Source organism: Gorilla gorilla, chromosome 5, assembly GCF_029281585.2.
Source record: "Gorilla gorilla gorilla isolate KB3781 chromosome 5, NHGRI_mGorGor1-v2.1_pri, whole genome shotgun sequence".
NCBI lineage: Eukaryota > Metazoa > Chordata > Mammalia > Primates > Hominidae > Gorilla > Gorilla gorilla.
In genome coordinates this window covers 148,300,254-148,318,710 of record NC_073229.2, presented here as the reverse complement: position 1 = coordinate 148,318,710, position 18,457 = coordinate 148,300,254, and the positions used below count along the sequence as shown (strand labels likewise).

The window sequence follows — 18,457 nt, the reverse complement described above, 5'->3', positions numbered from 1 at the left end:
GCTGTGAATCCATCTGGTCCTGGACGTTTTTGTTGGCAACTTTTTAATCAGTTTCAATTCACTACTTGTTCTTGGTCTGTTCAGAGTTGCTATTTATTCCTAATTTAATCTAGGAGGGTTGTATATTTCCAGGAACTTATCCATCTCCTCAAGATTGTGCATGTAAAGGTATTCATAGTAGCCTTGAATGATATTTTGTATTTCTGTGGTATTGGTTGTAATATCTCCCATTTTGTTTACTATTGAGCTTATTTGTATCTTCTCTTTTCTTGGTAAATCTTGCTAATGGTTTATCAATTGTATTTATCTTTTCAAATAAACATCTTTTCGTTTCATTTATCTTTTGTATTTTTTTGTTTCAATTTCATTTTTTTCTGCTCTGATCTTTGTTATTGCTTTTTTTCTGCTGGGTTTGGCTTTGGTTTGTTCTTGTTTCTCTATTTCCTTGAGGTGTGACATTAGGTTGTCTATTTGTGCTCTTTCAGACTTTTTGATGTAGGCATTTAATGCTATGGCCTTTCTTCTTAGCAACGTTTTGCTGTATCCCAGAGGTTTTGGTAAGTTGTGTCACTATTATTGTTCTGTGCAAAGAATTTTTAAATTTCCATCTTGATTTCACTGTTGACTCAAGGATCATTCAACAGCAGTTTATTTCATTTTCATATATTTATATAGTTTTGAGGGTTCCTTTTGGAGTTAATTTACGGTTTTATTCCACTTTGAGATGACACTTGATATGATTTCAATTTTCTTAAATTTCTGATAATAATTGTTTTATGAATTTGGGAACTCCAGTATTAGGTGCATATATATTTAGAATTGTGGTATTTTCTTGTTGGAATAATATTTTTATCATTATATAATGTCTTTTTTTTTTTTTTTTTTTTTTTTTTTTTTTTTTTTTTTTTTTACTATCGTTGCTTTAAAGTCCGTTTTGTGTGATATAAGAATAGCTACTCCTGCTTGATTTTGGTTTTCATTTGCATGGAATATCTTTTTCCACCCCTTTACCTTAGGTTTATGTGAGTCCTTATGTGTTAGGTGAGTCTCTTGAAGATAGCAGATACTTGGTTGGTGGAATTTTTTCCATCTGCCATTCTGTATCTTTTAAGTGGAGCATTTAGGCCATTTACATTAAATATTAGTATTGAGATTTGAGGTACTGTTCTATTCATCATGCTAGTTGTTGCCTAAACAGTTTTTTTTTCATTGTGTAATTGTTTTATAGACTCTGTGAGATTTACGGTTTAAGGAGGTTCATTTTGGTGTATTTTGAGGTTTTGTTTCAAGATTTAGAACTCCCTTTGGCATTTCTTGTCAGGTTGGCTTGGTAGTGGCGAATTCTCTCAGCATTTGTTTGTGACTTTCTCTCTCTTTTGCCGGATACAAAATTCTTGGCTGACTGGCTGCCAATTGTTTTGTTTGAGGAGTCTAAAGATAGGACCCCAATCCCTCTGGACTGTAGGACTTCTGCCTAGAAATCTGCTGTTAATCTGATAGGGTTTCCTTTATAGGTTACCTGATACTTTTGCCTCACAGCTCTTAAGATTTTTTTCCTTCATCTTGACTTTAGCTGAATTTACCTGATGTATATATGCCTAGGTAATAATCTTTTCACAACTAATTTCCCAGGAGTTCTCTGAGCTTCTCGTATTTGGATATCTAGATCACTAGCGAAGCCAGGGAAGTTTTCCTCAATTATTCCCTCAAATAAGTTTACCAAACTTTTTGTTTGTTTGTTTTTGTTTTGAGATGGAGTCTCACTCTGTTGCCCAGGCTGGAGTGCAGTGGCGTAATTCTGGCTCACTGCAGCCTCCGCCTACTGGGTTCAAGCAACTCTTCTGCCTCAGCCTACCAAGTAGCTGAGACTGCAGGCATGTACCACCATGCCCAGCTAATTTTTGTATTTTTAGTAGAGACTGGGTTTCACCATATTTGCCATGCTAGCCTTGAACTCCTGAGCATGTGATCCACCCGCCCTGGCCTCCCAAAGTGCTGGGATTATAAGTATGAGCCACCGTGCCCTTAAGAACACCAATTATTCTTAGGTTTGGCCGTTTAACATAATACCAAATTTCTTTGAGGCTTTGTTCTTTGTCTGATGGGGTTAGTTGAAAGCCTTGTCTTCAAGCTCTGAAGTTCTTTCTTCCACTTGTTCTAGTCTACTGTTGAATCTTTTCACTGCATTTTGTATCTCCCTAAGTGTGTCTTTTCTTTCCAGAAGTTGTGACTGTTTTGTCTTTATGAAAAGCAATGATATCTGTTTCTCTGGAAAATTTTCACCAACATCCTGAATTTTTTTTTTTTAATTTCTTTAAGTTGGTTTTCACCTTTTTCTTGGTATCTCAGGTAGCTTAATAGTCAGCCTTCTGAATTCTTTATCTGATAATTCAGAGATTTCTTCTTGGTTTAGATCAGTTGCTGGGGAGATAGTGTGATCTTTTGGGGGTGTTATAGATCTGTTTTGTCATATTACCAAAATTACTTTTTTGGTTCCTTCTCATTTGAGTGGGCGATTTCTTCAAACTGTTCTTGAATTTATTTTTAATTGGACTGTATTTTTTTAATTTAAATTTCTTTTTTCCCCTCTTAAGGATCAGACTTTAATGTTTATTTTAGCCTAATTTGATTATTAGTGCTTCTAGGGGTGAAGACTCTATGAGTTCCTTAGTTATAGAGTCTTCTGTGCTGATTTTGCCTGATGCTACTTGTAGCAGTTATATTCTTGATGTGTGGGTAAGTTCACTGTCTCCTATGGAGTTGTAATGATGGGGATCTCTAGAAGCTTATCTTGTTCTCTTGTGGTGTATACTTTATTTATTTAATTTTTTTCCTGGTGTTTATTTATTGAGTTGATGATCTGGGCTTCAAGCCAATAGGGAATGTATCCCTGGGTAGGCACTAGTTGTGGCTAAGGCAGGTGGGTAGATGTAATACCCAACAGTGGGCCGAGGTCCCAGTCTTGAGCAGGGTGGCTGGGGGAGTTCTCAATTAGATGTGCTGAGGTTCTATCAGAGTGAAGAGTGGGAGCTACTTCAGCTCCCCTTGCCAGGTCAGCAGGAAAGCCATTTACCTCACAGCCTCACTTCTGTCCTAGTGTTTCAGGTATTCAGATCAGACAGGCACCTCTTTTCATCTATAGGACCGTTGATGTCTCAAGTAGGGAGGAACTGTGACTCTGCCTCTCATGCAGGCCTGAATCTGGAGGGTGTACCTCCAGTCACCCTGAATTGTTCTAGGAAGGTTGTCTATAGGTACCTCCATGCTGCTTTCCTGTGGGGCAAGCCCCAACTGTGTCTTTAGTGGAGTACCTGGAGGGAATAAGTACCCCTTCTCCAAGGCCCTTCATGATCACAGAAGCTGGTCTATTGGGGTAGAGGTGCAGACTTTCCCTCCTGCGCCCAGTACTGCAATTGTGTCTCTGTTGCGAGAAATGACTCACCAGCCAAAAGACATGGAACTTGAGGCCCACTGTTCAGATTATTTTGTCCCATGGTGTGATACCTTGATGTGGTGTGCTCTCCCCCTTCCCCTAGAGATGGGGCTCCCTGAGAGCCAGACTGTAGTGATTATTATTGCTCTTCCAGGTCTAGTCACCCAGTGGGGCTACCAGGCTCTGTGTTGGTGCCAGGAAACATCTGCAAAGAGTCCTGTGATGTGACTAGTCCTCAGGTCTCCTAGCTGTGGATACTAACACCTGCCCTGGTGGAGGTGGCTGGGGGTGATGTAGATTCTGTGAGAATCTTTGGTTGTAGCTAGGTTTATTGTGTTGGCCTTCCCAAATGTTGGTTATGCTAGCAGTGAAGTTTTCACATGGACAGACTCAGGACCTCCGGTTAGCCAGGATGTTGTAGGCAGTGGTATTAACTGTTGTTTTCTCCTTCCCAGGACCAGTGTTATTCTGTCATGAGTTGCTGTAATGGCCTGAGTTGGTTGGCTTCCAGTCATGAGGTGGTTCTTTCAAGAGAGCACCAGCTGTGGTATTAGCAGTGGGATTTGAGGTTGCCCTAAGTTACCCAGGGGAAGTATTCTGGTTTATCAGGTGATGGGCAGGGCCATAAAGCTCTCAAGAATTTATGTCTTTTGTGTTCAGCTACTGGGGCAGGTAGAGAAATACCATTAATTTGGGCAGGGTCAGGCGGGTCTGAGCTCAGACTCTCCTTGGAGAGAGCTTGCTGTAGCCACTGTGGGGGACAGGGGTATGGTTCTCAGGCCAATGGGTTTATGTTCCAAAGGGGATTATGGCTGCCTCTGCTGTGCAGTATAGTTCACCAGAGAAGTGGGGGATAGCTGGTAGTGAAAGGCCTCACCCAGCTCTCATTCAGTTGACAAGGTCAATCTTGCTCCTGCAGTGCCCCATTAACAGTGCTGAGTTTTGATTCAGGCAGCCTGCAGGCAGAACTCAAACCTGCCCCAGGCCATAAGCTTCCCTTCTGAGAAAGCAAGCATGGCTTTCAGGCCACACCTCTCCTCCCTCCCCATCTGCTCACAATGGCAGTGGCTCCTTTGCTCAGGTTTGCAGCAGTTCCCATTCATCCCCCAGTTTCTGCTCAAGGAAGTGTGTGCCTAGTAGAAATGATCATAAAATTCACCTGGAAGCTTCTTTTACCCTGCAAGCCCTCCCTAATTCCTCTGGTTGCCTACCCCAAGGAACCCTGTGAGACATAGTCAGGGATGCCTTCCCTGGGCTCAAGCTGGAGACTGGGAGTGCCTACAAGGCTCTTTCCGCTGCTGCTACTACTTTTATATTTCACACAGCTCCCTAAATCCATTCCAGCTCTAGGTAAGGTTAAATCCTTCTGTGATCTGGATTTTCAGATTCCCCAGTGGAGATGTGTGTTTGGAGGCAGGTTTTTCCCTTCTCACACTTTGGGAACTCACAGTTCTTTTGCCTGTCTCGCTGATTTTGCAGTAGCATGGCATTTCTTTCAAAGGATCTGAATTCTTTTGGTTTTCCTGGTACATTTCTGTGGTGGTTCTCGGAACAAAGTTCACAGTGTGAATTTCTATACACTGTTCTGTCTGGCCAAGTGGGAGATGCATGCTAACCCTGCCTCCTATTTACCATCTTCTCCTGGTAAAGCCAGATACTATTTTAAAACCCAACTCGATACAAAAATTAGCCAGACATGGCAGCATGCACCTATAGTCTTAGCTACTGAGGAGGCTGAGGCAGGAGGATCACTTGAACCCCAGAGGCGGAGGTTGCAGTGAGCCAAGATCATGTCACTGCACTCCAGCCTGGGTGACAGAGGAAGACTGTATCGAAAAAACAAACAAACAACAACAACAACAAAACTCAACTCAGAAGTTTCTCGTGGAGGGTAAAGTAATTCTGATTTATAACTTTAGGATATTCTAAAAATCATGGAAAGTAATAGCTAGCAGTTCTTTGTGTGTCTTTGTTAGTATTGACCGGCTTCAGCAAAATTTAATAGGACCTCAACAGACACCAGGCCAAGACAGGACTGCGCAGTGTTGGAGTGCACACGTCCCTCGTTGCTGCCTGAATGAGCAGTTTGGTTTTGTGTTTTGCTACCATGGGAATTTTCCTGACTTTACATCCCAGATGGGATCCCCTATATCCATTTTCTATCAATCATGACCTGGAACAGATAAATTGTTTTCTGCTCTCCACGTAATTACTTTATTCATTTTTACATAAACACAATTATTTTCTTTAAAAAAATCATCCTAAAAGATAGGTGATTACTTCTGTCAACAACTAATTCAAACAAAGTAAAAAGGAGTATGAAGATTGATCTTAAGTATTGGATTTACACACTAAAGATTAACATTCTACCAAAAAAAAAAAAATAAGGGCAAACATTAAATTCACTTACCATACCTATATGATATAGTAATGCATTAAAATAATTCCTATCTACAAATGCATGCAAATACAAGAGAAAAAGAGCAAATATACATATTTACAATTATTTTGTTATCTAGTACAGATGAGAAATATTTTAATAAAATGTCACAGTAGTTAAAATGAAAAACAATTAGGGGCAGATGTTGTTACAGTTTTCATGGATGAGGTTTTTGAGACGCAACAGGAATTATTGATAGCCCTTTCTGATGAGGTAATTATAAGGCCACTGTGTTTCAGATGAAAAGAACATTATCAAAGTTGCAGTTCAAAACATGATTTTGGTTCATACCCTGTGGAGCAGATCTCTGGTGCTTTTGTTGTCCAAAATACCACCCCCTTTGCCTGGGTAATGGGATCCAAATTCTACCTTGGGTAGCCACCTTTCTCACAGTTTCCCTCTAGGAAATACTCCCTTATCCTAACCACAGCTACTTTAGAGGGGTAAGCGTGAGACTAAAGCTGAGCCCACTAGAATTAATCATGAAATTTTACTATATTGGAAAACAGCAATGCTCTTTTCACTTAGATTGCAGAAACTAAATCATGTAAGTCTGAAGCTGAGAAAACTGTCATCACTACCATATTGTACATGAGATAATGTAAATTAAAAAAAAAGTAAAAATAAATTGCTCTTCAGTGCCAGGTGCGGTGGCTCACGCCTATAATCCCAGCACTCTGGGAGGCTGAGGCGGGCAGATTACCTGAGGTCAGGAGTTCAAGACCAGCCTGGCTAACATGGTGAAATCCCTTTTCTACTAAAAATACAAAAAATTAGCCGGGCATGGTGGCGCGCACCTGTAATCCCAGCTACTTGGCAGGCTGAGGCAGGAGAATCTCTTGAACCCGGGAGGCAGACGGTGCAGTGAACCGAGATCGCGCCATTGCACTTCAGCTTGGGCAACAAAAGGGAAACTCCGTCTCAAAAAAAAAAAAAAAAAAAAAAAAAAATGGCTGTTCAGAAGGAAAAAAGAAACGAGTGACAAAACCTTAATGCCATTTGCTGTTGTCCTAATTCTGGAGTAGCAAACTCTAAATCTTCAACTGAGGGGGGTGATATAAATGTGTAAAACAATACATGTGAAACATTGATGTCCTTTGTGAAAAAATGAAGACATTCCAATAATAGCCATTTGCATTTAATGTTTTCAAATATTATTGTGGTCTCCATAGCTTTGTAGGCACATCTGTCCTCATGGGCACCTGATGGTATTCTCAGCATAAATCTTAGAGGGTGATCTACATCTGGGCTTTCAGTTACATAAACCAATTTTCCTTTTTTTCTTGCTTCTTTCCCTTCCTTCTTCCCTTTCTCCTCCTTCTTTCCTGTATTATTTTTAGTTGGATTTTCAACTCTTGACAAAAAGATAATTTAATATTTCTACAACATACAAAAACAAAAATAACGATGAAAAGTTATGTCTTTCAGTGAAAGAATCCAAAAAGTACTGACAATTCTATCTTAAAGTCAATTAGCCTGGCAGTAGACTTGCAAGGCAGAGTACAGGGTCGCAAAGGGTGGCTCCAGACAGGCAAGCAGTATTACTGTCACCTGGAGACTTATTAGATATTCAAATTCTCAGGCCTCACCCTGAGCCTCGTGTATCAGAAACAACCACCTGTATTCCATGTGATTCTGTGCACACCAAAGTTTCACTGGCACTTGTTTAGAGGGGTGGTAGGATGATGATCAGAAACGCATTCAGACATTCACACGTTAAGTGAGTCTGCACTATTTTAGTGGCAGTGGTAAGGGAGAAAAATATAACACCTCAAGAAGAAAGATTGACATATTTTACAGATAAATGAACATAGTAATAACATACAGGAATAAAGGTATGAATGTCAGCAAGAAAGAAGAGCAAGATTAACTTAGAACTTAAAGATGGAGAGACACAGTTGTGTAAGCTCTGTAAATATACTAACTAGGTTTAAATCCCAACTTTGCTATTTCCTTCCTATGCTAAACCTCTCTCTACTCCAGTTCACTCATTACTATAATGGGGAAAATGTGAATGCTTAATCCTTGTGATTATTATGGAAATTCAAATAGTTAATATTAAGGGTACATATAAAGTTCTTAGATTAGGCCAGGCACATGACACACCCAATAAATATTAAATAGAGGCTAGCTCTATAGTTGCCCTATCAAATTTAGTAGCCCATAACTATATGTGACTATTTAGATTTAAATTCAAATAAATTAAAATAAAATGAAATGCTTCGCTTCTCAGTTGGACTAGCGAAATTGTGAGCGCTCAATAGCTATCTATATTATAGAACATTTCCATCATCAGAAAATTTCAACTGCACCATAATGCAGGTATGAGATTTCTATGCTAACAACAGCATCAGATGTCCTTAGGTGAGGTGAAGACCTGGTTAGGAGAAAAATGACCGTCAGGTCTCCCAACTGCCAACACATAAAATAGCAACCACGGGCCAGGCATAGTGGCTCATGCTTGTAATCCCAGCACTTTGGGAGGCCAAGGTGGGCAGATCACCTGAGGTCAGGATTTTGAGACCAGCCTGGCCAACATCTGGTCTCATGTGAAGCCCCATCTCTACAAAAAATACAAAAAAATTAGTCGGGCATGGTGGCACTTGCCTATAATCCCAGCTACTTGGGAGTGTGAGGTAGGAGAATCACTTGAACTTAGAAGGCGGAGGCTGCAGTGAGCCAAGATTGCGCCCTGCACTCCAGCCTGGGCAACAAGAGTGATACTCCATCTAAAAAAAAAATGGGAATAGCAACCATCGACCTCCTCACTCTCCTGATGGGGCCTTCTGTCTCCTCCTGATACCTTGAAGCCCAGGTTGGCGGAAATGTAAACTGAACCTGAGTGTAAGCCTGCTCACAGGGACAGCCTCCTTTGCTGACCAGGCCCGTCCCTCCTGCATCTCACTTAATAAGTGAGTAGAAGTTTGGATGTGCCCAGGCTTTTCCCCTCTGCTCACCAAACCATCAGCCTCAAAGCCCTCAATATGTCTTTTTCCTCCATCCTAAAATATGGCATGTGAACTCAGTTTGGAAGATTCTAAGTATAAAAACAAAGAAGACATGAAACTCAGTGTATTCTATTATCCAATCTCAGTTCTGAAAATATAAAATTAACTAGTAAATATTTCCATGTGACTATTCTACTGTCATCTTTAATATTAGGCCTCAAAGTCAAGGCCATCATGAAGCGGGTTCTAAGAATCCTTCTCTATGACCTCTCTTTCCGAACAATCTTGTGAAGCCTTTATACTAGTTAGTCAGGCTTCCTCTCTGAACCGTGACTATACCAGCTCATTTGTACGTCTGCACACATGCTCATGTTGTGTTCTCTTGCCTGGGACAGCTGCTTTTTCTTTCCACATATCAGAATCTCTCCATCCATGAAAGCACAGCTCAAGTCTTACCTGGAAGTCATTTCTGAATAGTTCTTACATCACTGATACCCTAATGTTAAGTCTATAACACATAATTCAGAACTTACTTATATAACATTTTCTTCTCTCTCTCTCTATATATATGTATCATTCTAATTCAGAAACATATCATATCATATCATCCTTCATAGCTGCGAAACTGATCTTGATTTTTAAAAATAACTCAGGAGCAAGTCTATTGTGTTGTTTTTTGAGACAGGGTCTCACTCTGTCACCCAGGCTGGAGTGCAGTGGCATGGCTCACCGCAGCCTCAACTTCCTGGTCTCAAGCAGTCTTCTCGCTTTAGTCCCCAGAGTAGCTGGGACTACAGGCACATGCTACCACGCCCAGCTAATTTTTGTATTTTTTGTAGAGACAGGGTTTTGCCATGTTGCCCAGGCTTCCATTGAATTTTCACCATGTTGCCATGTCACTGTGTTGCCCAGACTGGGCTCAAGTGATCCTCTCACCTTGGCCTCCCAAAATGCTGGGATTACAGGTGTGAGCTACAGTGCCCAGCTATTTGTCTCTCTGTAATGAAGGATTGGGCAATACTGAACGGCTAAATCAGTGTCCTCCAGTAGGGATGATTGGTTCTCATCGACATTTGGAAGAGGTGGCTTTCAATAAGACCATGGACAATTCATCAATAGTAGATAGAGTTAAGTTGCAGATAGATGTTTAAACTTGATGATGAAAGTTTGTGAAAGTTTTAGAATACCTTCAATTTTCTCAGTGAGGCAAGAACCAAGTTAGCCAAGTAAGAGGGAGAATGAAGGAAGAGATGGCAGAGATTTGAATAATCAAGAAAAAAATGTCTTCTGTATAAGTAGGAAATACAATGGACTAGGGAACTGTGGCATATTTGCTACAAGGTGAGGACAAGAGGAAGCGAAAACATGATAGGATTAGATTCCAGGTGTGACTGAAATATTTTTGGAGCTAGAGTATTAGAGGGAGAAAGATAGAAAGACAGTATTGTGGGTGGAAATTAGGCAATTTGAAATTGAGAATACAGAGTGGTTGCAGGAAATGATCATGGGCTGGGTGCCTGAGTTAGGATGAAGGACAGAAAATTGAAGGGCGGTGGGTCAGGGAGACCCACCTGAGAAGCCAGATAATTAGAAAGATAATCTACCACAATGTTGAAATCACCAGTAATTAAAACAAGAGTAGTGGTGAAAAGGGTGATGATGAGCCAAGAGCGAAACACTTCAAGAACTCTAGGGGAGTGTGACCTGGAAGGGAACAAAGGAAGGATGACAAGTGGCTTGTGAATGCTCCTGAGAATGTAGTGTTGTCAGGGGAGAGTAGTGAGGTGAAATAATGTTCACAGAAGAGGATGAAAACACAGTAGATTTTTGCCAATGATTATCTTTTGTGTTCTGGCAAAAATTATGCATAACACTTTAAAAACCTGTGAAATAAGACTCCTATGCTTCTGTAAAAGGTTCTAGAGCTTAAAACTGCTCTTGAATTGTTAGTGCCTGCTGAAGCATAGTACAGATAACATGTGGCTTGGAAAGCAGAGGGGTATATATCTTTATTACAAAATTTAATTAAAAGAAATGTTTTAGAATGCTGTTTTTTATTCATAATAATTGGCCATATTAAAAGGATGGCTCTGGAGGGGAATCATTTGTTCCCTATTTAATTTTTATCAGCCCATACTTTTCCCCACCATCCCATTAGTCATTTTGACTTAACTGTGTTTGCCTTCTTAAAATATGGAGCAGATAAAAATTGATGGCTCATAAACACATATTAAAGAGTAATTTGAGATTTATAGAAGAGAATAAAGAGGAACAGAGTAATGGCCACTACAGACAATGTTTCATGCAGGTAAAATGAAATAATCCACATCCACAGTGTGCACTCGTGTGCATGTATGTTTATACATGCAAGCCCCCAGAGAGAGAAAGAGAGAACTGACTTGAAACTGAATCCTGAAAAGCTATTGTAAAATCCTCATAAAATAATCAAACATAATCTTGTATACATTTGTTTATTTATGGAAAGGACTTTTATCTATATCCTGTATAGCCACTGTTATTTAAAAATATTTAGACTTGGCAACCCAGCAGGTAGAACAAGACTCATCTATAGGTGATGTTCAAATAAGTACGGCCTCCTATTTGCAAATGTCAATCAAATTGAAAATAATTTTTCAGTGACACAATGAAATTTGTGCACTTATTCAAGTTCATATTTACCTATGACCTGTTATTTGAATAAGTGCAGAAATGGACTCTACAATATTAGCTCTAGTTACAAGTACATAGAGGAAAAGGCAATAGTGGCAACACTGAAAAGAATAGCCAACTGCACACAATGATGAACAGTCCAGATCCATCAACCTCTACCTCTGTAATACTTCCAAAGCAAATATCATCTGCATATCTTGATTCAGGAGAACAATATTTACTAAATCATGCAGTGATGCATAAGAGACACAAAGAAGAAAAAACAATGCAAAGACAGGCATGATACTAATAATTATTTATTTTTAATTCTATTCTGCTATAGTTCACAAAGTGAGAAATGATCCTATATGTAGAAATGAGTAGAAGACATCTTTCAAAATTCACATTTTTATCTTGTTTAACATTTGTCTCCTCTTCTACTGTGCAAAGAATTAGCCTGAATGATTAACATTTTGTAAAAGGAAAAAAGAACTAGCTATATTAATCTGCAGGACTATTATTCATAATAAATAATAGATTTGTCATTTTGAAATTCTAGATACTTTATATGATTCAAGTTCCCATTAACAATTTCCCATTAATGCTGTGTTGTAACTGGAAGAGCAATAATTTATATACTCTTCATGAATGACATTAAAAATAAGTGATTTATTGAGATAGCTACTGGAAATCAAGAAAAGACAATGAAGCTGCATATCGTGATAGACAGTTGCAGGTGCTATAAAATCTTCTCTTTCATAATTATAAACAAAAATAAAACATCTTTTCCAGTGTAATGTTTCAACTGAACCCATGCTTTTTAAAATTAGAAATTAATAAAACATGAGATTAATAGGTACCATTATTTTGTAGAAAATCAATACTTGTCAACATTTTCAGACCAAGCAAGTATGACAGCATCATAGCTGCATCGTCTAGTGTGAAAGGCAGTAATAAAGTAATGCACATGGAGGACTGTGATTGCTCATCCTAAAAGGCCAGTGATATTGATGAATCAGTATCCTGCATTATGATAACAACTGGACAATCCAATCAACCAAAGTCGAGTCTTAGATTTCTCTCTCTCTCTCAATGTCTCTTAACATTGATTAGGCAATCAACTTTGTTTTAAAATGCAATGGTATCTCCTTGCAGTTTTGAGTGTTTCTGAGTCATCCAACTATATATAGGAAAGGATAAAACAGGCTAAAGAGCCCAGTTCCTGCCATTTGGTAGTATATGATTCAGGAGGTCAATATTTACTTATAACTAAGACCACAAAGTCATTATGAGAATTAAAATAAGAAGCTACTTTATTTATTATGTCATCATCCAATCTCAAAAGTAGGTTCCATGTCATTTTTTAATCAATCACTAGATGACTGATACAAATCTCTGAAATGACAGTCTTAGATATTGTTATGAATGCGCAACAAATGCACATCTATGCAAAAACCTCTTAAGGTTCATAAAATATCTAGGATATAATATCAGAAAATGGAGAATCACCAAAAAATAGTATGAAAAAAGAATACTGTCTCTGGGAAAAACAAGAATTAGCTAGTCTTTACATATTGGAATTTATTTTTGGTTCTTTTTTAGGTCTCAGTGGCTTTCTCTCTCACCCACGTAATCATGTTGTCCTAAGCTCTTGCCTCCTTCTCCCCTCCAATGCTCGAGATTTCCATCCTCCTTTCAGGAGCCTATTAGAGCAGTCTTCCATCAGATAGTCAGTCAAGCATTCACTGAGCACCTATTATTTGCACAGCACCAGGAATTTTTAAGGTGACCTTTAACACATTAATCCAATGGCTAAAGGCAGTGAATTTCCAGGTACCTCGGCAATCCAGTTAACAGCTTACATTTATACTAGATATAATTCTAAATAACAGAGCTCAAAAAAGGAACCTTATTTTGAAATATGATGCCTAACACTTATCACAATAGAGATTAAAATCACAGGAAAAATGATTTATACTACAGATAATTTTAACTAAATTAATTTCTAATCACTTATTGGCCTTTTGGCTACAAGCAAGTGTACTAAATTAATTTCTAAAAATTCTATGCAATTCTCTTATATTTATTTCCTTTCTGTTTTGTTGTTGTTGTTGTTGTTTTTTAACATGAACGTAGACACCAGATACTTTGGGGGAAGAGAATAATAAACCATCACGCTGTGGAAACTTCTTCAACCAGGGGCAAAGAGTTTTATCAATTTGGACTATCTTATTAAACTTTAGGGACCAGAGACTCTCAAGAAAATGTAAACTTGTGACAATGATTTAAAATTATGGGGAGTCTTTCTGCTGTTTTCAGAAATACTATGAGATTTGAGGTTGGTATTATCCATTGCAATTTGTACAATTTCCTTTGTTAAAATTTCCAAGCATCTAGGACCACCTGAGCTCATGGTAATACAGTATCACAAAATGCAGTGACAAGTTACAAATACGATAATTAGGTCTACTTTCCCCTTGTTGAGCTTTATATGACAATAAATTTCCTTTAAAACTATAGCCTATAAAACTCTCTCTCTGAAGTCAGTCTAATAACATGGATAATTTGAGTCTAACTTGTATACAAGCAGCAATTATTTCACTGAATAAAACTATTGAACATATGCTTTCTTATCTACCCAGACTAAACATCTTGTTTTAAAGATAACATGTTCACAATGTTCATTTTAAATGGAAATAATTAAAAATATATATATACTACGTGATCTCAACTTTATATCAAAAAACATGTAAAGCAGAAGAATGGACACTTCAAATTACGTTATTATAGGTAAATGGGCTATTATGGGTGACTTTAAGTAATCTATTTTGTACCAACATTTTCCAAGTTGTCTTCAATACCATGCATCATTTTCAGACCCAGAAAAATACATATTATTTACATAAAATAAAACTTTTTTTCTGGATGAAAATAAAACAATCCTAGTGAAACATGAACATTGATGTATGGTCATGAATTCTTCAAATATATATTACCCTGTAGACACAAATGGAAAAATATTACTCTGAAAAACTCACGGTTAAGATATTTGTGGGACAATATAATAAGAGAAACCTAATGATCCCCATCCATCTTCAGTACCTGTAAATATACCAGAGGGACAAATAAGGCATGATTAGTGGGTGACCCATTTAAAGGCAACCCCAACTAATTCAACAAGGCTTGGAACTTGACCCGCATAATTTAGAGCTTCTAAAATAAACTTCACAGCATGCTAAAATATTAATTTGCTTCCCAGATATACCAACCCTTGCCCTTTAACTAGCTACCTAGAAAAACTTAACTTCTCTTTTTCTTTCATTGTATCAACCCCTACATCTGAATAGTGAGCAATCCAGACAGACTTAATCATAAGACACATTTCAATTCTGATAGTTCCTGAAATCTGAACGTGTCTTCCAAAAATTGGCATGTTTGATATGCTTATCTTCTTTCTGAAAAACTCTGATTGCATCAATGATGTGTATTATTATAATTAATAGTATCTTGGTATCAGTGAAATACAACATGTATGTATACATATATTTAGTTATGTATAGATATACCTATGTACTATATACTATAAATATATATACTTACATAGTATAATCATCAATAATGGGTGGTGATATTTTATAATTATTTTGTGTATTTCTCCTCCATCAACCTACTGGAAAACAAATGGCTTCTTACAACTTACAGATCATTGCTGGACCTCACTGAAAATCGTCTCAACACTCTGTCATATTTTTTCCCCTTAATAAATTAAAAGTTTGTACCTCTTGGGCAAAATTATACACAAGATGGCAGGGCAAGGTGAGGAGTGATTACATGAGTTCAAAGGGAGTTTAGGCGTATCTACTTCTCTACTAACCACTGTTAAATTTCTATCAGTTTGCAGAAAAGATTTCAGGAACATTCGGTTTAGCTTTTATTGATCTTTATTTAGCCTTCACTGTCCTTAAATATAGAACAGTTTAGGACTAATCAGTACCCTCAGGGACTGGTAAAAGAAATCTGTGCCTTAATAGAACCATGAGTATCAGTTTCTTTAGAAAAACTTTCATCAAAGAGTATACCGTTTTAAAACTGAAAAGCATCAAGTTTCACGACCTCTTCTTTTTAAATCTTATAAATTGGTGAATCTACCGAATTAGCCAGCCATATGTGCCAGCAAATACAAAATAAATCTAATGTATACTTTTCTACTTGTATTAAGGTTTTACATTTAAAAGCTCAAGTGATTTTCAACAGGCAGTTGATATTTATATATCATTACTACAGGAAGAAACACGGTCCAAGATCGATCTAATTTAGATATAATTTAGAGCATATGTTTCCAACTCTTACTGCATGAAGTCAAGGCAGTGAAATCCAGCAGCTAAGAGTAAGAGTAAAAGACTTTAGTTGTCTTACTTGCCTGCAAGTTATTTAGCTTCACTCTACCTCATTTTTACCATTTATGGAAGACGGATAAGACAATCCGCTTTACAGAATTTTTGTGCAGATTACATAAAATAACCTAGCTAAGTGCTTACCTCTTGCCTATAAGTATTCAATAATTCTTAACTATATTACTCTTGATACTATTATTATCCAGTAATGTTATAAAGTAGGTTCAATTATCAGGTAATTGGTGGATACCATTTGCAACAAATATATCTGGGCTGTTTATTTTAAAATTACAAGATCTGTGAGGATTTAAAGAGCATTGTTTCCAAACCACATTACATGGGAAAAATGTGGTCAATAGTTAAGTGGTCATGACATATAGGTCATTAAAATAAAATTTTTAAAAATGTATTTGTTAAAATGAGTTTGAGATTGCTGTATGGTGTACTCTTATCTTGGAAACTGAAACTGTTCATTAATATATTAAATGATAATGAGAGGCCCACAGAAGACACCTGGTTTCTTTGCTTCCTTAAACATACCTAAGCTTACTTAACTAGAGAATTCATTTATCACAGAGCTACTAATAACCCCCTGACTTTACGTTACTCTGGGATCCTAACAAGAACCACATAATAGAAAAAAAACAAAGCAGGCCAGGTATACAAAAGAAAAAGAAAAGATATATACATGGGACCAAGAAGGATTTGTTTCTTATGGACACTACTAAAGCAACACAGCAGGACAAGCTGGGCTGTGAATGGTAGCAGAGCCCAGTCTGAGCTCCAGGGTGACAGGTGTCTGGTAGCAGCTGTGCACACTGGAGGCCACATGCCTTGCTCACATGGACTGTTTTAATTCAATGCAGCAGGCCTAGGGCAGTCAGATCTACTTGTTTTTCTTTTCCCTAAAATCTATTTTTTCATGTAAAGTTATCATTTTTTTTTCTCATTTGCATCACAGACGCTTATACAGTCCATGTTTCACAGGACAAAGCAAATACTTCTATGAGTTAGATACAGTCCCATATGCAAGAGTTTGGGAGTTCTGGCATGTTCTTTAGGGCCCAAACTATGATCTATCGATTCATATCAATCATTCATCTAATGGCTAAACATTTTGCCTTATAGCAACCCTGTGAGGAATAAATTATTATGCCCAACTTCCTGATAAGGAGATTTAGTTAAAAATAGGTGAGAAAAACTTGCTCATGTTCACAGATCTGGTAGGTGGGTGATCATTCCCAGGTGCACATGATTTATTATTGTACTTTCCATGAGTCACATAGGAACATACATTTGTTCTGGAGAATGCAGAATTTGGGGCAAGGGGGAAATGTTCCCCGATTAATTACACTCATTCATCCTTCCTTATTCAGAGGTGAGGTAACTCTGGTTAAATTTTTTACTTTTTAAATGAAGATATCAACCACTTTCTGGTTGGGGAGCTATATCATATAGTACCCTCACATGGTAATAGAATGTCTTTCAGGTCTTTAATTTCAAAGATGTACTTGAATTTCTAATCTTTGTTTTCAAATATTTATTACAAATTTGCTCTGAGAAGTTACAGACTAGATGAATCTCTAATGTGAATAAAATACTATTTCTCTAGATCAGATTTGGCAAACGACAGTCCATGAACCAAATCTTGCTCACCATCTAACTGCTTAAAGTTTTATTGGTACACCCATTCATTTACACATTACCTATGGTTTCTTTCATGCTACAAAGGCAGAACTGAGAGGTTGAGATGGAGAACATATGACCTCCAAAACCAAAATATTTACTCTGGTCTGTACAGGATGACTTTGCCAATTTACTTCTCTATATATTCTAAGTTTTTATCCCAGTAACAAAATGACACAATTATAGACCTCTGTCCTCAGAGATCGCTGTTTTCAGATGATCACTGTTTTATAAACGTGCTTTTTACTGAGTTTTCATGTTGCTGTCACTCCTGGGCTTATATTACATGTAGACAATAAGAAGAATGCCTACAATAATTTTTATTGTACTCACTGGAGAGGGTATCATTGAGGATGCCGTTAACCTCACCACAGTGCTCCCTATGAGAACTGGAATGCAAAAATTGTTTTTGTTTTCTCCCGAGGTATTAGTATTAATAGCATGAACACTTCAAATCTTATAATCATTTGTTTTCTCTTCATTTAGAAGTGAAAAAATTATTTAAAGAAAATACTTGCAATATTCCAATTTGCATTGCGGAGCATCCCTTTCTACTTTCTAAATTTAATCTCGGCTTCATTTGAGTTTCCTAGTGTTGTTTCCTTTTTATTCTGATTTTTTAATTCATTTTATGTTATTGCAATGTGTGCATATTTTTAGCCATACCTCCTCTTTTTAAATTAAGGTTGGATATAAATAAATGAGAGTATCAGTTATAAAGAAAAAGACCTGAAAGAAAAGATATATGAACCTTCTGCCCTTGTGACAAGAATCTATTCCTATGATAGCATCATGCCTTATCCCCAGGGCTCTGTTTAAACCTCCAGAATACAAGAAGGAAAGAAAATACTCTAATACTCTGATGTCACAAAGACCTCAGTTGAAAAAAATCTGCAGCTATCTACAG

General features: G+C 37.5%; 1 protein-coding gene across 4 annotated transcripts in view; it reads right to left on the bottom strand.

Moving 5' to 3' along the window:
* The window catches only part of NKAIN2 (sodium/potassium transporting ATPase interacting 2), a 1,018,833-nt gene that overhangs the window by 688,355 nt on the left and 312,021 nt on the right, over positions 1-18,457 (bottom strand). For 2 of the 4 annotated variants that reach the window (XR_008681101.1, XM_055391753.1), the window contains exon 2: positions 14,509-14,572. The exons of the other annotated variants lie outside the window; for them this stretch is intronic. Coding sequence is in view for 1 of the 2 variants with exons in the window: in XM_055391753.1 (XP_055247728.1) it covers positions 14,509-14,559 (51 nt within the window). In the remaining variant the exon portion in view is untranslated. The remainder of the gene's footprint in view (positions 1-14,508; positions 14,573-18,457) is intronic. 4 annotated transcript variants of the gene reach the window in all.